This window comes from Petromyzon marinus, chromosome 48 (genome assembly GCF_048934315.1).
Source record: "Petromyzon marinus isolate PM22_M1 ecotype Great Lakes invasive population chromosome 48, UKy_Petmar_22M1.pri1.0, whole genome shotgun sequence".
NCBI lineage: Eukaryota > Metazoa > Chordata > Hyperoartia > Petromyzontiformes > Petromyzontidae > Petromyzon > Petromyzon marinus.
The window spans coordinates 9537851-9559295 of NC_133714.1; the positions used below are offsets into that span (position 1 = coordinate 9537851).

The 21445-nt window shown below is 52.0% G+C and overlaps 1 protein-coding gene and 3 long non-coding RNA genes across 9 annotated transcripts in view; 1 reads left to right on the forward strand and 3 right to left on the reverse strand.

Annotated features, from left to right (window-relative positions):
* Nucleotides 1–1082: 1082 nt before the first annotated feature.
* Nucleotides 1083–1596, reverse strand: LOC142931087 (uncharacterized). Its single transcript, XR_012947096.1, has 2 exons — nucleotides 1410–1596; nucleotides 1083–1287 (listed from the first exon to the last, which is right to left on the reverse strand). It is a non-coding gene; the product is annotated as an uncharacterized LOC142931087 (long non-coding RNA).
* Nucleotides 1597–6433: 4837 nt separating this feature from the next.
* LOC116957818 (uncharacterized) lies at nucleotides 6434–10703 on the reverse strand. Of its 3 annotated transcripts, none has more exons than XR_004405250.2 (3): nucleotides 10595–10703; nucleotides 7362–7435; nucleotides 6434–7134 (listed from the first exon to the last, which is right to left on the reverse strand). It is a non-coding gene; the product is annotated as an uncharacterized LOC116957818 (long non-coding RNA). The 3 variants fall into 3 exon arrangements; XR_004405251.2 differs by having other exon boundaries at nucleotides 7254–7435; XR_012947095.1 differs by having other exon boundaries at nucleotides 6434–7435.
* Nucleotides 7671–10396, reverse strand: LOC142931088 (uncharacterized). The gene is made up of 2 exons (XR_012947097.1): nucleotides 9263–10396; nucleotides 7671–9085 (listed from the first exon to the last, which is right to left on the reverse strand). It is a non-coding gene; the product is annotated as an uncharacterized LOC142931088 (long non-coding RNA).
* The window catches only part of SORT1 (sortilin 1), a 30870-nt gene continuing 19860 nt past the window's right edge, over nucleotides 10436–21445 (forward strand). For all 4 annotated transcript variants that reach the window (XM_032980210.2, XM_032980213.2, XM_032980212.2 and 1 more), the window contains exons 1-4: nucleotides 10436–10805; nucleotides 15550–15612; nucleotides 17600–17670; nucleotides 19435–19537. In XM_032980210.2, coding sequence (XP_032836101.1) covers nucleotides 10596–10805; nucleotides 15550–15612; nucleotides 17600–17670; nucleotides 19435–19537 — 447 coding nt within the window. In that variant the 5' untranslated portion in view covers nucleotides 10436–10595. The remainder of the gene's footprint in view (nucleotides 10806–15549; nucleotides 15613–17599; nucleotides 17671–19434; nucleotides 19538–21445) is intronic.

Here is a 21445-nt window from a genome sequence, read left to right on the forward strand (position 1 = left end):
GGGGGAATCCACGAGACATCACTGATCCGCGATCGTCCAGGAAATGTGAAGTGCTTCTCGCCATTGTAAAAATCGTCACACGCATGGACTGATGTGCAAATACCACCACGGTCGTCCACCATGGATAACAGAACTATTCAGTCCGGCATCGGGAACCACACACATATTCGTGCGTCGTGATCATCTACAGCAGAGGCGGCAGCAGGGTTATGCATATTTTTGGAAAACTACGCATGCTGAATTTTACCTTGATATAATAGGTAATGTGGCGTAACAACCATTGCATTGTGGGTAATGGCCATGCCAGCATGTTACCACTGTATCTACAAGAGCTGATGGAGAGGTCTGTGTCCCGACGTAGCAACGCGTTACCTCATTGGAGCCGAATTTTTTTTAACAGGGGTCCCCTGAATGTGCAATGGCCTCGCTTCGTCATCGATGTCCCGAGGAAATGCCCCCACTCCTGAAACCGCTCGTTTGCATTACGCGTTGATTCGCTGCGACTAGAAAAGAACTTTCCCCACGATTGCTGCTCTCACTGTGGAAACGTGGAGGATACTGTGACCTGGGACTGGTGCGGGGTTCTCTCCAGATTTGTCTGAATCATCCTAGAAAGTGTTTCGCGATTCCTCCCGACTTGAGATTTCTACGTCTTGTTTAGGTAGCGCGCAAGGTGGTTTCAAACACCGATAGGACTTCGCAGCTGATACATTTCCGTCCAGTTGGTGAACCATTAATAATAAGGCACAGACATAAATTTAGTTTTAAAGCTTTCGTGACTGCAGGGATTCACATTCTTGGTTCTTTCGGTAAAGTCACGTATAATGGAAATAATAAAATAATACAAATAGAACAATAATGATGTTTTACAATGATTTTATTATTCCCCTTCTACGTGACTTTACCGAAAGAACTCGTGTCAAGCCCCCCACAGACTTTTCACTCACCTCTCGTAGGTACCAACACAGCCACCTCTGATGTTTGTGTTTTGTTTTTCGTGACCCACGCTTTGATGTGTGCAGTGTTAGCAGTCGAACTTTGTACATTTTGTTGCTCGTCAGGGGCGGAGCCAGGATTTTGACTTTGGCGGGGGGGGGGGGCTGACTTCAATATTCTGAGATATCCAGTGTTTGTTTCCCAATGGGCGCCACAAATGTATAAAACACATTATTGGATTTGAACGCGGAGTTTATTAATAGGTCGGAGCCGCTGATGTGGCTAGTAAGTTCGATAAGTTCGAAAGGCTGCCGCTCAAGCAGTTTGCAGGGCAGCACACAAGGTGGCAGCCTGCAGGGCAGCACACGAGGTAGTAGCCTGCAGGGCAGCACACGAGGTGGCAGCCTGCAGGGCAGCACACGAGGTGGCAGCCTGCAGGGCAGCACACGAGGTGGCAGCCTGCAGGGCAGCACACAAGGTGGCAGCCTGCAGGGCAGCACACAAGGTGGCAGCCTGCAGCATTTTGCAGCAGCCTGTTATCCCGATTACCGACTTTCCCAAAATTTCAGGGGGGGCTAAGCCCCCCCCCCAGCCCCCACTGTGGCTCCGCCCCTGTTGCTTGTACTTTGGTGACTTCAAATGTTTCTGGGGGAACTTTAAAGCTTGATCCATATATATTAAAACAAAGGTTTATTTGTTTAATGCGGTTTTGTCTTCGCCAGTTTTTCAAAACCGAGGCGAAACATTAAACGTATATATTAAAAATATGACGTCAACGTTTGTATGCCCGCTGTTCCAAATGAAAAGTTTGAATGTATCCATTGTTTACTGTCGGCAATACCAGTAACTGTGGCAAACGTGCACTGGGTGTCCTTTAGTATCTGCGAGGCAGCCTCTGAGTGCACATTAACGTTAGCCACGGAGCCCAGCACTGCTTCGTGACAGCTGGCAAGCAAGACGCCTGCTTTCGGGGTCATTGTTAAGAGTTCAATGTGGCCACGTGGTGCCACGCTGAGTGTACTTCACTCGCAAGAGTTGGACGGTTGTGAATTCAGGTTCCGGTTAGGGACAGACTCGGCCTATCGCCTCTCTCCAGGATACAAAATAATCATTAGCGGGCTTGGCGGTGAAAATAACAACAACGACATCCATCACCTGCTTCACATATCCGTCTCCATGTAAAAAAATCTACACCTTTTTTTGGACATCCCATAAGCCACGCGGCCTTTTGGGAGCGCATCATATCGGCTGAATTGGTTCAACGCAACCATACAACATGCCTATACAGGTCACCATACTTCGATGGTGATGAACTGTGAGCAGACGATAACAGCTACTTCCATTTCTTGCACGCAAAAACGGCAGGATGTACATGCATGGCGCGCATGCATAATGTATGTTGATTACCGTATCAAGAACCCAACCGGTAATGGGTGTCCATTATCATTTAACATGCACACATTAACGCCACTGCCTAACTGGTCTTTGCAGCTGATTGGATCACAAGCGACGACATCACATTTATCCCTCGGAGACCAAAACAGGAGGATTTCTCCACAAATCTGGCTGTCGCCTGATTATGCTAGTTGTAATTACTGGCGAAGCGTCGTACGTGAATTGTAAATGTCGGTTTACTCTGCAACACACCGGTGTGCTGTACTAGTAAAGGATTGCCATGTTTTGTTTACGTGACAAACCTTACCGATTGGCTGTGTCGGGTTGTGGTGGCTTTAACGACAACATTTACACGATCTAACCCACAAACCTCATGGATATTGGTCGCAAAAGCCTACGTGTCTCGTCAGCAGTCAGGCTTGTTTGATTCATTGCTAATGAGCTGCCAGATGTTTATAGGCAAAAGGAAGCTCTCTTAGATATGGGTCTCGGTTCAACGGAAAACCGTTTAATACATAATACGTGGTGGTGGTGGAGGTGGCTAACGCTGAAGTAGCAGTATTGTGGCGTGAAGTGCTTTTCCAACGTGCATTGCCAAAAACAATCATCTTTCAATATACATTTTATTTCAAGCACAAGCATTGCCCTATAATTCTACAGAATATACTCGCTACGTTCAATCCGCTCTAGGTCCTATAGATTCACTCCCCTGAAGATTCCCAAGATTCCCACCAATGTGTATCATGTCAGAGTATATTCACACCAACGTGAATCCTTTAGACTCCTCGAAAGTTGTCTCCTCTTTTAAAAGAGCGCCTGTGCCTGTGTGAATACGAGCAACGGGGGAGACAAAGGCAGCCGGGAGTGGACGCAGAAGCACGCACGCACGCCCCCTTGCTCTCCACCGCGCTCACCTGAACAGGCGCTGCAACGAGGTGTTCGGGTGCGACGTTTAATGTCTTAACCTCACACCTTTGCTGTCGTGGGGAGGGGGGTGGGGGGGGGGATGCTTGCGCTGGTCGCCCCGCAAGTTCTCCGCCCATCCCCGACACCTCGTTCCGCAGGTGTCGCTGTGCGTGTCGTGTCGACGCGCGTTGCATCCACACCCCCCCCCCGCACCTCCTCACCCCGCGGTGCGAGCCCCCCCCCCCCCCCAGAGGCCCCGGAGCGCGCTGTGGTAACGGTGATGCAGATGTTAGCCAATCGACAACCCGGCCAAAAATGTGGCGTGTCACATCTGTGATGGGTGATTGCGTCGGGCTGTCCGATGTTCTCATATTACAGCGCCCCCCCCTCCTCTTCACGGGGTGGAGACGCCACCTCGGGGGGGTCCTAACCACCACCCCCCCCCCCCCAATTCCACGCATTCCTCCTCCAGGCGGCTGTCACAACAGCTTACCTGACATGTCCACGTGCTTTTACTGTTGCCTGGGAACACGTCCTTGCGAAGTGTGCGTGTTTCTCTTGCTGCTTTTATTACATTCACAGCCCCCCTTTTATGGAACCGGTCTGAGAGCCTGTCGATATTTTTTTTATTCCCTTACCGGGCAAGCGGCAGCAGCAGCTATTAATTCTGAGGTGTGGTCTCGCGTGTTTACATATCCACTGTAGCATAATTCGTGCGAATTGCGTCTCAAAAGGCGCGAGTAGAATTTGAACCAGAGTCGTCTTCCGCAACGGCAGTGCGCAGAAAGAGGCAAGCGTAAAGGAAGGCATCCAGAACCGGTGCCGACACATTTCCCAAGCTCTGAGATCCTATCATGGTACGTATGGCCAACTCCCATGAACGAGGGGTGTTTCTCCACGTGCCGTGTCAACGGAGCGGGAGACGGGATTCTTGAGTAGGCACCTTTTATTGAACACTTTCAGGTTCACCGTGTTCGCCCTCGCTTCTTCCAAGTCGTATAGCCTAGCCTCGCCACAACCCTGGCCGTGTTACACCGACGGCGTCCACCGAGACAGCCAACAACTATCCCAATGCGCAATATCTAGTGACGACGGCAGCGACTAAGTCGGCACAGACAACAGTGACGACGGGACGAGTCCACTTCCCAGAACCTGCAGCCACGAGCTCTCGGCTCTGCGCTGCTTTTTATCCTACTCCCTTCTTGAACCCACTGGCGGGTTCCAGGGGTTTCCCGACAGGGTCTCTGTGACACTTGCCACAGTTCCTCCGCCCTGCCGGCACACCGGCGTAAGTACCGCTCGTCCATCGCAGTTGCTGTGTCACTACACGCGCAATGAAACGGAAGCATCCGGAGAAAAGTCGCGCACGCGTGAGATCCTGGGTTCGTCGTCGTCGTCGTCATCATCGTTGATCTCGTGCCTGGCACGGACACAAAACAATTCCCGAAGCGCCGACGGCATCAAGAAGCACGACCGTAACAGTGTAAATATGAATCCACGAAAACGGTTGCAGTGGTCGGTCGATTGATCCAGTGGCCAGGTGGATTATGGGGGCTCATAAAGGCCATGTTAGTCGGAACACCCGAGCCTGCACTGGTGAATTTTTTTTATTTGAATGTTGGTTTCAGCCCCCCCTTGAGTAAACCGGTGGTCTCGAGTGTAGTGAATGGATGTGCCTTAGCTCACTCACCAATGAATAAACAACAAAAAAACTAAAATATTTATTAGCTTTGGTTTGTAAATTCACGCGGATTGACCTTGGGTTTATTGCCATGCAGCGACCACATTATAGCCCGTATAGAACGTGTGCCACTTAGCGTGAGCTAGAGGGGTGATTCACTAAAGGGGCGAGTGATATCTGATCCAGCCTGCAGACACGCCACCTTTAATAATCCGCACGAACCACCATGGTGATGAGCCACAGCGTGGGGAGGCCTTCAGTCAGTGGCCTTATAAACAGCTGAACATTGTAAACCAAATAAAGTAACATTTGTCTTTCAACATACAATGTTTTTTTTTCAGTTCATTCGCTGCACGTGGCCTTTCCATGCCAGTATTATCTGGTCGCATTTGTTTACAACAAGCAGAGTCTGGACTGGTTTCAACCTTCAGGATCCCATCAGCAGCCAGGCTCGTTAAAACCGGTCCTCGGAGTGCTTGTTAAAAAAACTTCGCTGCTTAATAATATTGATCTGGAAATTCGCTTAGGCTGATTGAACGAACGTGCGTTTTATGCGGAGACATGATCGCTGCTGGTACATTTGTCAATTATAATTTTAATCAAAATCGTCAACAAAAGCAAAGCGGCGGCGTTGGCCCATGGGTTCAGCTTGATCACGCTGAGCGTTGCAAGGTTGTGACTCCGCACTCTGGCTGTTGGCCACTGAGCCACATCCTCCAGACACGTCCGGGACGGTGGTCTCAACAGGGCTCAAGTCTCGCGATATTGACTGCGAGATGATTCAAGAATCGATTTGGGAGGTTTTTTTTTTGCTTTCTGTGTCGTTACATATTATCGTCTCTCGTTGCATAAAGCCTTTCAGGGTTGGTTGTAGGCTTCATGGATGATGGTGTCACACGCTGCACTACATCCCACACACGATCAGGGTTGAACCGTGCACGGAGTTTATCGGAGGGACATGCCAGTCAGTGCCGCTTGCTGTATTCAACATAATTATTCTTAGAATAACGCGCACCAGCAGATAACATTTACCTCCTTCCGAACGTCGCCAGCTACGTTCCGAGCATGGTTTGGTTTTTTTTCTTGCCAGCTGGGAGAGTGGGGCGGCATTCAGGGGCAGTGACTGTTGAATGACAAAACGGGGACCTGGTCTCTGGCATGGAACGTCGTGGCTAGGAAGGGGTCGAGACTAAGCGTGGAGTGGCAGCCACACGTCCGACGGGATATCCACCCGCAGTCTGATCGATATGTTTGAGACACTCATGCACGCCGACAACAGATGGAGAAGCGAGGGTTGTTGGCGGTGTTGCTGCTTGGGAGGAGGGTCTGGCCCGCAACCAACGAGAAAGCACTCTGCCCTCTCGATCCGCAGCGTGGGTACACTGCCGCCCTGTGGCCACGGTGATCTTCTGCACCTGCGGTGAGTGAGAGGGGCGCCGAGGGTGTTTAAGAGGCGACAGTCGGTGTCAGCGAGGGCCATTGATCACATAGAAAAGTTAACGACGCAACTCGAAAAATTTTCAAGTTTCATTTATTAGGTAGAGAGCCCTGTGAGCCATGCGGCTCCTGAGTCTGGTGCAACCGCAACAAACAAAAAACATGAACAGAGAAACGTCTTAAACATGAACAGAGAAACGTCTTCAACATGAACAGAGAAACGTCTTAAACATGAACAGAGAAACGTCTTAAACATGAACAGAGAAACGTCTTAAAGCTTCTGGCCTTCCCAATGCGCAGGCTTGGGTGATGCTAGGACCTCTGCACGGCAGACTGTGACCAAATCACCACAAAATGCGCCCGGTATTTTTGAGATATCGAATATGTAGTAAAGTATCGGTGAGGCTGGTTTAGTGTTTTGGTGTGATGATGATGCGGAGGTGCTTGTAGGTTACCTCGTTAGGTTCGTCGTGGACAGTGCAGGGGCAGTCGTAGGGGTGGGGTGGTCTGATGACAAAGTGATATATTTTTTTTTACTGGACATCTGTAAATGAATAAGAGCTTCATGGCTCATCGGATTCCTCCAGTATAAACACACATTCTGATTGTATTGACATGGCCACTAAAACTCGCGTTATCAACCCTCACTGGGATCGAAATGAAAAAAATAAAAGTGATCTCGTACACCAACTTCCTTTTATTGGCGAAATAAACGGCACCGCCGATGTCTGTGACCTCAAGTTCTCTGGAAATGTTTTGAGAAGTCGCCGGGTTTCCTCCTAGAAAAATACAATTATATTCCTTAGGTCTTCTTATCTCTGTGACTTTACCGAAAGACCCAAAGAGTGTGAATTCCTGCAGCCACGAAAGCTTTAAGTAAAAACAAAAATACAATTACCTACTCCACAGGCAGAATGATGAACACGCGTGCCATTTACAAATCGCCTCCTTCACCACACTCAGTGCATGAACAAGGTCGTGTGAATATTCGTTAAAGGAAGCAGACCTTTAATCCGTGTAACGGGCTGCTCAAACATGTGTGACTTGAATAAGGGGCCGTCCATAAATGACGTCACGCACCTGGGGGGGGGGGGGTCAGACGTGTGACCATGTGTACCGTGGGGGGGGGGGGGGGTTTGAGAAATGTGACGTCACATCAAGATGCGCAACTTTAAATAAATATAGGCAACACGTTCTACTTAATTAGACTTTTTAATTAATGTTTTCTCCTACAACATCAGAGTGCAGCGCCACATTAAATACGCACTACAATAACAATAGTTTAAAGCGATTTGAAGCATTTTTTTTTTGGGGGGGGGGGGGCAGAGCTTTGTGACGTCATTTGAGGGGGGGTCTGACTTTTTGGGACGCCGTGTGACGAGGGGGTCAAAAACGTCCAAAATCGCGTGACGTCATTTATGGACGGCCCCTAAGCACCCCGATTGTTTCACGTTGCTAAAGGGTTCTGAATGGCTTGGTACCGTGTTCAGCGAGGCTGCACGCATAAGCAGCAGCAGCAGTAAGCCAGTGATGGCTACGCTCTAATGACGAGACCTCATCACCGCGATAGAGCCAGTGTACAGCTGCCGTGTTGTCCTGCTGCCTGAACGTAAAAAGGCCACAATCTCGGCTGTGTTGAACTTAACTTGACACGGCCATTATAACCCTCACGTGGCCATCACGAACTTGACGCGGCCCTCCCTCGAGAACCTGACATGGCCATGACGAACCTGGCATGGCTATCATGAACCTGGCATGGCCATGACGAACCTGACATGGCTATCATGAACCTGACATGGCTATCATGAACCTGACATGGCTATCATGAACCTGACATAGCTATCATGAACCTGACATGGCTATCATGAACCTGGCATGGCTATCATGAACCTGACATGGCTATCATGAACCTGACATGGCTATCATGAACCTGACATGGCTATCATGAACCTGACATGGCTATCATGAACCTGACATAGCTATCATGAACCTGCCATGGCTATCATGAACCTGGCATGGCTATCATGAACCTGACATGACTATCATGAACCTGACATGGCCATGACGAACCTGGCATGGCTATCATGAACCTGACATGACTATCATGAACCTGACATGGCCATGACGAACCTGGCATGGCTATCATGAACCTGACATGGCTATCATGAACCTGACATGACTATCATGAACCTGACATGGCCATGACGAACCTGACATGGCTATCATGAACCTGACATGGCCATGACGAACCTGACATGGCTATCATGAACCTGGCATGGCTATCATGAACCTGACATGGCTATCATGAACCTGACATGGCCATGACGAACCTGGCATGGCTATCATGAACCTGACATGGCTATCATGAACCTGACATGGCCATGACGAACCTGACATGGCTATCATGAACCTGACATGGCTATCATGAACCTGACATGGCTATCATGAACCTGACATGGCCATGACGAACCTGACATGGCTATCATGAACCTGACATGGCTATCATGAACCTGACATGGCTATCATGAACCTGGCATGGCTATCATGAACCTGACATGGCTATCATGAACCTGACATGGCCATGACGAACCTGGCATGGCTATCATGACCCTGACATGGCTATCATGAACCTGACATGGCTATCATGAACCTGACATGGCTATCATGAACCTGACATGGCTATCATGAACCTGGCATGGCCATGACGAACCTGGCATGGCTATCATGAACCTGGCATGGCTATCAAGAACCTGACATGGCTATCGTGAACCTGACATGGCTATCATGAACCTGACATGGCCATGACCCTGACATGGCTATCATGAACCTGACATGACTATCATGACCCTGACATGGCTATCATGAACCTGACATGGCTATCATGACCCTGACATGGCTATCATGAACCTGACATGGCCATGACGAACCTGGCATGGCTATCATGAACCTGACATGGCTATCATGAACCTGACATGGCTATCATGAACCTGACATGGCCATGACCCTGACATGGCTATCATGAACCTGACATGGCTATCATGAACCTGACATGGCTATCATGAACCTGGCATGGCCATGACGAACCTGGCATGGCTATCATGAACCTGGCATGGCTATCATGAACCTGACATGGCTATCGTGAACCTGACATGGCTATCATGAACCTGACATGGCCATGACGAACCTGGCATGGCTATCATGAACCTGACATGGCTATCATGAACCTGACATGACCATGACCCTGACATGGCTATCATGAACCTGACATGGCTATCATGAACCTGACATGGCTATCATGAACCTGACATGGCTATCATGAACCTGACATGACCATGACCCTGACATGGCTATCATGAACCTGGCATGGCTATCATGAACCTGACAACCATGAACATGACATGACCCTGACATGGCTATCATGAGCCTGGCATGGCTATTATGAACCTGACATGGCCATGAACATGACATGAACCTGACATGGCTATCATGAACCTGCCATGGCCATGAACGTGACATAACCGTGAACATCACATGGCTATTATGAACCTGACATGGCCATTGTGAACCTTCCATAGCCACGGTGACACTGCCGTGGCCACGCTGAGTCTGCCGTAGCCACGCTGAGTCTGCCGTGATCACGGTGACACTACCAGGGCCACGCTGAGTCTACCAGGGCCACGCTGAGTCTACCAGGGCCATGCTGAGTTTGCCGTGGCCACGCTGAGTCTACCAGGGCCACGCTGAGTCTGCCGTGGCCACGCTGAGTCTGCCGTGGCCACGCTGAGTCTACCAGGGTCACGCTGAGTCTGCCGTGGCCACGCTGACACTACCAGGGCCACGCTGAGTCTGCCGTGGCCACGGTGACACTACCAGGGCCACGTTGAGTCTGCCGTGGCCACGCTGAATCTACCAGGGCCACGCTGAGTCTGCCGTGGCCACGGTGACACTACCAGGGCCACGCTGAGTCTGCCGTGGCCCCGCTGACACTGCCGAGAGGCGCTGCGAGCCCTCCCCCACCGCGTCACGGGCCCCGAGCGGTCGCCCCCCCCACCACCCCCCACCACCCCCACCACCCCCCACCCCACCGGTTCTCGCGATCCGGGCGAACCGGTTTAGTTAAACCCGGCCCCACTTCCTGGAGCGCGCGGACAGTCAGCACGGACAGCACCACCACCACGACAACAACAACCACCACCACCACCACCAAACAATCACAACAACAAACAGTGGGGGAGTAACCATGGCGCAAGTCGTCTTCCTCCTCCTCCTCGTCCTCGTCCTCCTCGTCGCGGCCTCCGCGGCCCCGGAGCCCGGCCGAGCCTGGCGCCGCTTCCACGCCGCCAGGCTCGGCCGGAGCGCGGCGGCCTCCCCCACGCCCAGCGCGGCCTCCGCGAACCGCACGCTGCTGCCGACACAGATGCTGGAGCAGCTGCGGCGCAACACGCACAAGGTGAGAGGGGTTGGACGGAGCGGTGGAGGCGCGCCCCGTGTTGTTGTTGTTGTGGTGGTGGCGGCGCGGGAGGCCGAGAGTGGAGACTCCCCCCCCCAGCCCCCGAGGCCCCTCGAGGCTCCCCCCGCGCCGCAATTTGAATTCGCAGCCCGGGTGCGCGCGCGGGGTGGTTGTGCCGCGCGCCCATTGGTCGGCGTCGGGGTTTGCGCGAGACGAGGGGGCGTCACCGCCCGCGTATCAGCGCTGGGAAATGTAAAGGCCGCGCTGACGCGAGGAGGGGCCGGCATATCCGTGTTCACAACAACCACAGCAAAGCCACAACAACAACCACAACAACAACCACAACAACCACAGCGAAGCCACAACCACCACCACAACAACCACAACAACAGCGAAGCCACAACCACCACCACAACAACCACCATCACCACAACAACCACAGCGAAGCCACAACCACCACAACAACCACAGCAAAGCCACAACCACAACGCCACCACCCGCACAGCCACCACAACAACCGCAGCAAAGCCACCACAACCACGGCAAAGCCACCACCACCATAACCACAGCAAACCCACCACCACAACAACCACAGCAAAGCCACAACCACAACGCCACCACCGGCACAGCCACCACCATAACCACAGCAAAGCCACCACAACAACCACGGCAAAGCCACAACCACCATAACTACTACAGCAAAGACACCACCGCCGTCGCCACCACCACCACCACAACAACCACAGCAACGCCACTACCACCAAAAACCACGGCAAAGCCACCAGCACCGTCCCCACCACCCCCCATGTGTCAATCAAGGCGAGGCATCGTCACGGTGTGTAGTAGTAGTAGGAGTCGTGTTTAGCTCGGTGACAACTCGAGAGCACGGCAAAGATGATCATTTTCCCACCAGTGACCCGAGGCATGGGTCTGTCAGTGGGGGTCCGCGGTGGGATGGCAATCGATCTCATTCGCGGACTCCTCTTCCAACGTGGGCCGTGATGTCGGCACGCCGATGGTCTCAACCGCTTGCCTGGGCACACGCGGTTTCGAGTTGCACAACTGCTGATTGGTTTGGGGTGTCTTTAGTTCACGTGTAGGTGCGACTCTGTCCGTCATCCCTCCACGGTCAGCAACGTGAATACCGCTCTGGGGTCCAATCGGTGGCTCTTCCACGGAGATACCCGACCCCATCACAGGAATGTGGAATTCCCATCACTGGCATTGGGGTTGCCTTGCTTGTGGAAGGCGTGAGAGGACGCTGTCGCTGTGGGTCTCGTGCTCCTGCGTTCGTTTCGACGGGGGGGGAGAGCCGATTGTGAATGTGAATCTTCTTCCTGGACGGACGTCTGTCGATGTAAGAGTTTAAAGGCAGTGGCGCTACAAGCTGAACTCAACAAGACGAACCTGTGTTTTGTGTTCAGCCGTTTAGAAAACAAAAAAATACTTTTATTTTTTTTCATGTCGGGAGACAAGACAGATACATGGGGGAAAGGAGGCAAATCGCCTGCTTGTTTTGTTACTTTAAAAACAAAAATGAAAGCAATTTTTTGTTGCTTAAAGTTCAGAGTTGTGCGGAAGGGCGAGATTCGTGCAGTGTCGGCGATGCTGATGGACCACACTTGCCCTCCACATTAAACGGCAAGCTAGCTGTAATCACTGGCGAAACGTCGGATACGGATTGTAAATGTCGTGGCTTGGCTCTCCAACACACCGGTGTTGCTGTACTCGTATACTACACTATACACTACACTATACACTACTATACCATTACACTACTATACACTACACTACTATACACTACACTACTATACACTACACTACTATACACTACACTATAGACTACACTATTATACACTACACTATTATACACTACACTATACACTACACTATACACTACACTACACTACTTTACACTACACTATTATACACTATACACTACACTATACACTACACTATAGACTACACTATAGACTACACTATTATACACTACACTATACACTACACTATACACTACACTATACACTACACTATACACTACTATATACACTACACTACTATACACTACAATATACACTACCATACCACTACACTACACTATACACTAGTGCTGTACTAGTGACGAATTGGCCACGTTCTGTTTACGTGACAACCCTTACTAGTTGGCTGTGTCGGGTGGTGGCGGGTTCTAACGACACATTTACATATTTACGCGATTTAACCCCAAAGCGCCTCTATTGTGGAAGCAACCTCCCTGGCCGAGTTTCCGCTCCTCCCTCAAGACCCCCCCCCTCCTCCTCATCTCCCTGGCTCATCATCCTTCCCTCCATCCCCAATTACCGTACCCACTTAACCTCCCTCTGCATACCCCCCCCTCATCCCTATTCACCGCATTACTTTTAGCTACCCTAATTCTACCGCTCACAATAACCCGTGTAAAAGCACTTTGGATGAGCGCGCAATGCAAATATGAGATGACGAGTGTGGCAAACGGCTGCGTGGCTTTGGGTCACGCGGCTCGTCACCCGTCCGCCCCGTCACGTGCTCTGCGACCAGCCCCAGCCGGACCCAACCCAGCCACAAGCCTTGTCTTGGTCTTGTCATTTGTTATTAGAGTCGTTTTTTGTTGTTGCTGGTCCCGGCCGCCCGACTCAATTTCACCCGGCCCGTGGCCACACCGGCGCCTGCCACGTTGAAACAGCCTCACAAAAAAAACGATGTTTCGTCACTGCCAGCATCTTAGACCACACTAATCGGACGGTGGAGGGGAAGGAATACTTTTGACCCTGGCAGCAGCACCGCGCTCACTTGCCCGTTTGTCTTCCATTGAGATCTGGGCGCACAGTCCGTGCGTGCGGTCCTGGCATGGTGAGAGTTTTCAATTCAACCGACGCGTGCTTTGCCCCCTCGAAAGCATTTTTAAATCCCATTCAACCCCCGAGTTAGGAGAAGGTTCCTCACCAGTATTGTTTTTGCCAATAACATCACCACAGCCAAGACGTTTGGCAGTGAGCTGGCGTCTGGAAGGGGAAACTGCCCTCCTGGTGCCGCTGTGCCCCCAAGCAAGAGGGTGACGGTTAAATATTTTATTTTTTTCCAAATGCGCTCGCCATAAAATGTTATCTCCCTCGTCCGGCCACGTGGGAACTTAGGAGTGCAGTGCTATGTGCCACAGCTGTAAAGAAAGCAAAAACCACAATGACGCCATACAGTAGCCAATCGACGTAGTCGATTTGAACACGAAAGTAAAATAATCTCTGTTAAGGCCTTATTCTATCACCGAGCCTTGAGTGAGCATGCCATTGCTAGGCTGTGGCAGGGAAGCTGTGTGGCTGTGGCTGAGTGAATCGGGGCCGCCTCGCTGCCTTGAGAGATTTAATCAGGGCTGATGGCTCAGCTGCCAGCAGCTGCCCAGATCACAGCGCCACGTGTGCTTTTCAATTGGCTTATTTGTTACATCTGTTTTTGGATGATTCTTCATGTGTGGTTTTGTATACTGATATCGTTTTGTAGAGTTAACTATGAGCGGGGTTGGTGGTGGTGGGGCACGCCTTTAATGGAGCACTGTGGAGTAAGCCAGGGTTGGTGGATCAACGTACGAATGGCGTTGTAACTCTTCCCGCAGGGGTAGAGGAGGAGCCGTAACCCTGGCACGCCGGGAGAGGCCAGGCACAGCAGAAATGTGGACTCCGCCTGTTCTGTCTTGATGGGATAGAGTGTTTCACCCTCACACTCATGGGTTTTCTTCAGGGGCTCCGGTTTCCTCCCACGTGTAAACACCCATTCATTGTCCGATAACAACACTTTAATATATCGAGTACCACAGAGCTTGGGCAATGGTTGGTGCCAGCTCATCGCGCGGCTACTGACTTCCTACTCTCACCCCCTGAATAGTTTCCTTTCTCTGTGAGAGGGAGTGAATACTGTGCATGCACATCACGAGTTGACATTCTTATGCTAATTGTTATCGCCGACAGGTTTGACGGCAGCAGGGCAGCATGTCGGTTTGTAAACATTGACAGTGGATATGATGCAACTTGAGATGGGGTGCTTATCCTACAGCCAGTTCCCTTATCACCACAGGCTCCTGTTTCCTCCCACGTGCTTAATTACACACACACACACATGAATTGGCCCAATATCTGAGCAGATCCTTCCTGGAGCTCCAGAGCCTCATGTGTCCCGAAAGTGAAGGTAAAAGGTCAACGTGGACAATACCGCTGATGCTGCCAAAACCTACTATTGCTTCCGTCATTCTGCCAGATCCCGCAACTGTTGCGAAGTCCTCCAATGACCATTCTTACAGCCTCACCATCACCGCTACTGTCTGGCTTCAGGTCTTCCCTTGCTAACCGCGACCTCTGGTGCCACTCCTATGCCTGCCCGTGTCACCGGCCCTCCTCAACTCCGTGTCACATCCATCACAACCTCCTCCTCTTCTTGCTGATTACATCTGTACTCATTCCCAAGTTGTTTATTCTGGACAGTCTGGTCCCTTCACCTGAAGAAGGCCACTTGTGTTGTGGCCGAAACGTCGTGATTTTTGTTGTTTTATTTTTTTACCTACGTGACTTTACCGAATAGAACCAAAGAGTATGGATCCTTGCAGTCACGAAGGCTTCAAATCTAGAATTGATTCAAGCAGGCGTGTTGAGACACTTAAAGTCGAAACTCGTCCAGCGAGTGGGGTTGGTGGACGGGGACACTGATGCTGCTGCTGCTGCTGTGCCTTTTGTGTCTCCAGTTTGAATTTGAGAACAATCTCAGCAAATCCGTCACGCTGGCCTGGGTCGGAGACGGCACTGGGGTGAGTACCGCCACGAACACGCATGTCATCTCGCTGCTGCGTCGCCATCCTCACTGCTGTTCCGTCGGCCCGTGCGGATCGTAGGCTCACGCGGATCGTGGGCCCCGTGCCGATCGTAGGTCCAGTGCGGATCGTAGGTCCGTGTGGATCGTAGGCCCCATGTAGATCGTAGGCCCGTGCGGATCAATCGTAGGCTCGTGCGGATCGTAGGTCCCGTGCGGATTATAGGTCCGTGTGGATCATAAGTCCGTGTGGATCGTAGGCCCTGTGTGGATCGTAGGCCCTGTATGGATCGTAGGCCCCATGTAGATCGTAGGCCCGTGCGGATCAATCGTAGGCCCGTGCGGATCGTGGGTCCGTGCGGATCGTAGGCCCCACTGTGCACCCGTAAAAGTGGCAGGAACTCTGCAGAGTAGCGTCGTAGACGTAAATTGGCTTCAACCAGGGGTCGGACACTTGCGCAGGGTGGAGGGGGGAGGGGCAGGGTACCGAGACGGGCATCGGGAGAGGTGCCCAGAGCTCAGCAGCGACTGAGGGGAAGACCTCGTGCCAGACGGTGGTAATGGTGGCGAGACTCTGAGAGCGGGCCTTGTTGTTGTAGGATGTGTCGACCACATGACTAGGGGAAGAGCTGAAGCCCGATGGTTGAACACCGAGGAGGCCAGCGTCGTCTGTGCAACAGCTGGGAATTCTAGCAGAAGGAGGGAAGTGAAGGCATCAACATTGGCTGTGACAGGCTGTTGATGCTGCTGCTGCTGCTACCCGCACGAGGCCACCAGTTCGACTCCTGCGCAAGGGTCGACTGCCTGTGGATTGATGCAGAAGCCAACAGATTTCCCGAAACTTTTCAACGCCCGGCCAACCGATGCCGAGCGGGGTATCTTGGGCCCGCGGCCTTTTCTGGCGTCGTGGCGACGGCGGCCTCCGCCAGTCGGCGCGGCCCCACGGGCTTTGGGCTTCAAAATGGCGCGCGCCCTTTGTCTCCCCTCGCCGACCGCGCACCTCTTGGGCAGAGTCCCGCCGGGCGTTCTCTCGGAGTCGAGGGGGCACTCGTCGCGCCAGGCAGCCGCGGTTGGTGCCTCGGTCGATAGAGCATTGGGTGGGACGCCGGCGACGCTGTGGGACGCTCGCGAGGGCTGTTAGCTCGAGAGATGGGAGCCTCCATTTCTTCTCGCCCTCCGCCTCCCTATCACAAGCCACCCTTAGATTTAGATGATAATTGTAGCAGCCAGTGATGTACTCAGATCTTCCTCACTCCCCCCTCATCTCCCTCCCCTCCCATTTTCCATCCCCCCCCCCCTGCCCCTGACCCTCCCCTCCCCTCCTGAAACTGTTTTGTATTTTCGCACAGAGTTGGGTGCTGCGTATAAACTTTTGTTAATTGATAAAAAAAAAATGACTTGTTCTCGCTGTTGTTCAATGTTTTTATGATGGTGATTCTATAAAAAAAAATATATAAGTCTACTGACACTGGCCCTTTGCCATAGGAATGTGGAATTTCCAACACTTGGCTCGAGGTCACCGGTAAAGATGAGCGCCGCCGCATGCTCCTCTAGGCGCAGGAAAACGCCGCGGATCCCCACCTCCGCTCGTGAAATTATTATTATTGTCATAAGACCCGCACTGGCCATGAATTTGCGAAGGGTGGGAGGTGTGACATCATCATGGAGGCGTGACATCATCATGCACGGTGATGTCATCACCACGCACGTGACCTGCCAGCCAGCCAGCCAACCAGCCTGCAAAACCTTTTTCTAATATAGGATCGGTGATTGGTGTTTGGTGCGTCACGTGACGTCTCGGCCGACAACAGGCTCCGTAGGCCACACTTTTCCCATCACGCATGTCCCCTCATCCCACGAGTAACATTTGCTTGGCTCATGGTTGTCATATTCACGTGTGGACTCATACCCTTGTGTGCTGGTCTCTGTTGCTGCTGCTGCTGCTGCATGTGCGTTTCGTTTGTGTTCTCCATTGCCACACTCAGGTTGTGTTGGTGTTGACCACCCTTGACTTTTCTGTGTTGAATGGGCCCGGGGACTTTAGTCTCTACAGGAGGTGAGGATTTTGCGTCGGCGCGCCGGTGCGGTCTGCTCCCACAAAGCCTAGGGATAATAACAAGAACAATAATTTTCACAATTATCCAACAACGATATTTGCGTTGACACGGCGCACGCTGAACTGCCTCGGCAAACTCGCGGCGCCTTCGCATCCCTACTCAAGCACATTCCAAGGGCATCCCCCAGGGGTAGCTTTCCCTGCGTGGCACAAAATGACTGGGCACCTGGCCTGCAAGCGGGCGCTGGTCTGCCAGCGTGGTGCAGTGCCAGCCCCTGTAAGCGTGTCACCCCAAGTGAGTAATTTGCGTCGTGAGTTTTTTCAATTTGGCAAATTTGGACCATGACGCATGCACCGCAGTGGCCTACTCGCTCGCTTAATGAGAGGCTGATTAAAAGCCGTGCTTGCTCATAAGAGATTCGGTAAGAGTCTAAACTTGCAAATTAGAGGCTCATTAAGAGTCTCGCTTGGTAAATTAAGAGGCTGGTTATGAAGTGCAATGTTAATGAGATGCTGCTGAATTATGCCTTTCCGGGAGTCTGTGCGACGGATGAGGACGCGTAAGGGATAGACACGTGCAGGAGTAGAATTGTCCGCGGACTTATTTTGTCATCGGCATGGGCGTCCGTGAAGGCAGCAGCAGCAGCAGCAGCCAATGCACACCGGCTCACACCGCACGGCCACAGTCGCAGCTCGGTGATGCTGCTGCTGCTGCTGCCGCCGCCGCCGCTGCCGCCTGGGCTATTCCTCGGCCTAATTCACGTTCGCTTGAACGCGGTGGAGTGGTGGCGCAGTGGCCGGCACCCCACGGCGTCAACCTGGTGAGCTGACTTAACTGTGCACAGCTCAAAAAATAATCATTCACGCCCTCGTGGCGAGTATAAATGACAAAGTAAATAAGCTGGCGGCGTGTTTCCTTCGCAACATCAAGTCTCTCCGCCCAAGGTATAAAAGTACTTCTTACGCAGTCCATCAGCCGCACGGCCTTCTGGAAGTACATAATTTCAAGCAGCATTGTTTCAGGGCAAGCAAACCCTGCACCGGTTTCGACTTTGCGGTGTCTCGTCAGCAGACGTGATCTGTGGCGCTGGTCGCACGGGCAGAGAGAGAAAACCCTGTGGAGTTGTCGTTCACGTAGAACGGGGTAGTTCTCTTGAAATGTCGAGGTGGTTGGCGATTCGTTCGCGGGTTCCGGGGAAGTTCGTTCACGGGCATTTCAGCCACCGAGACGGCGCTCGTGACGGTGTGAACTCACGTTTACTCCGCCCCCCCCCCCCCGGTGCGGCGAGCCCCCCCCCCCCCCCGTGCGGTAAAACACCCCTGGTGTGGTGAAACCCCCCCCCCCCGGTGCGGTGAAACCCCCCCCCCCCCCGCGGTGCGGTGGGAACCTCACCGGTGCGTAGTGTCAATGGCCACTGCAGTGCGGCGGACCGACACGTTGGGGCCATTGACTCGGCTCCAAACGCATTTGAAAACGCGACCGCCCCCGTAAACCTGCCCTCGTAAACCTGCCCCCGTAAACCCGCCCCCGTAAACCTGCCCCCGTAAACCCGCCCCCGTAAACCTGCCCCCGTAAACCCGCCCCCGTAAACCCGCCCCCGTAAACCCGCCCCCGTAAACCCGCCCCCGTAAACCTGCCCCCCGTAAACCTGCCCCCGCCGGAGGGCCGCGTCGTTTTGGTTACCACGCCCACGAGTGCGGTGGCAGAGAGCGAAAACGCGCAAGGATCACCCCGGAGTTTGACGCCCGAGCGTTTCGTTGCAGCGAGAACTACGGAAAGAACTTCACAGAAATCACGGGACTGATTTCAGGCAACAACGTGGAGAGTGAGCTTGGAATCCTCGTCGACCCGGGCAACGCAAACCGGGTAACGTACGCACTGCACGGACGCAAACACGCACGCACGTCCGTGCTGTGTGTGTATTATATGCTGTGTGCGTGCTATGCTGTGTGTGCGTGTTTATAATAGAGGTTTTTGGGTTGGATCACGTAAATATGTAAATGTGTCGTTAGAACCCGCCACCACCCGACACAGCCAACTAGTAAGGGTTGTCACGTAAACAGAACGTGGCCAATTCGTCACTAGTACAGCACTAGTGTATAGTGTAGTGGTATGGTAGTGTATAGTGTAGTGTATAGTAGTGTATAGTGTAGTGTATAGTGTAGTATACTAGTACAGCATACCGGTGTGTTGGAGAGCCAAGCCACAACATTTACAATCCGAGTACGACGTTTCGCCAGTAATTACAACCAGCTTCATCAGGCGACAGCCAGATTTGTGGAGCAGTCTGACTGTTTCATTCCTTATATAGAGGCAAAAATGTGTTGACCACCCTTCTGCACTCTTGCACAATGATGGGGGGGGGTGGGATTACTGAGTCAACGTACATGATGCGTGTGCGTTATGCGAGCCCTTTGAACTCGTCCTTCCTGTCTATTGTGTTTATTAAAATATCCCTACCAACCGTAATCCCTGTTGAAGTACGCTGCCCTTTGTGGGCATGCACTTAAACAATGGATTATTTGATGATTCGCTTCCACGTAGCACTTAGACGGTAGCTATCCGAAGGATACAGTTATTTTGATTTCTTTCAATTTCGATGGATTCTCTAATTAGTCTTGGCCAGTAGTTGCTAGTTTTGCACGAAACTTCATCATTATCAAAATCAATGGAGTGTCCTTGTTGGCACGCGTGTTCTGCTACTGCTGACAGTTGCATTTGGGAGAATTTAATATTTCTCTGATGTTCTTTTAGTCTCGTGCTGATCATGCGTCCTGTTTGCCCAACATAACAAATGTCGTGGCTTGGCTCTCCAACACACCGGTGTGCTGTACTAGTGACGAATTGGCCACGTTCTGTTTACGTGACAACCCTTACTAGTTGGCTGTGTCGGGTGGTGGCGGGTTTAACGACACGTTTACGCGATCTAACACAAAAACCTCTATTATGGATGATATTGGTCACGAAAGCCTTCGTGTTAAACTGTGTGTGTGTTGTGTATGTGCTATGCTGTATGGGTGTATGTGCTATGCTATGTGTATGTTGTGCTATGCTGTCTGGGTGTGTTGTGCTATGCTGTGTGGGTGTGGTGTGCTATGCTGTGTGGGTGTGTTGTGCTATGCTGTGTGTTTTGTTATGCTGTGTGTTGTGTATGTGCTATGCTGTGTGTTGTGTATGTGCTATGCTGTGTGTGTTGTGTATGTGCTATGCTGTGTGTGTTGTGTATGTGCTATGCTGTGTGTGTTGTGTATGTGCTATGCTGTGTGTGTGTTGTGTACGTGCTATGCTGTGTGTGTGTTGTGTACGTGCTATGCTGTGTGTGTGTGTTGTGTATGTGCTATGCTGTGTGTGTGTGTTGCGTATGTGCTATGCTGTGTGTGTGTGTTGCGTATGTGCTATGCTGTGTGTGTGTGTTGCGTATGTGCTATGCTGTGTGTGTGTGTTGCGTATGTGCTATGCTGTGTGTGTGTTGCGTATGTGCTATGCTGTGTGTGTGTTGCGTATGTGCTATGCTGTGTGTGTGTTGCGTATGTGCTATGCTGTTTGTGTGTTGCGTATGTGCTATGCTGTGTGTGTGGGGAGCGATAGTGTAGCGGTTAGCGCGCTGCGCTATGAACCTGGCGACCCGGGTTCGATTCCCGCTCACGGCCAACACCAGTGACGATTATCTGAACCGGTACCGGGCCTCCCCTAGGTCGACTCAGCCTCAAATGAGTACCTGGTGCGGTGTGTAAACATTGCCACTAGGGAGACAAAGGCGGTCGGGCGTGGTGC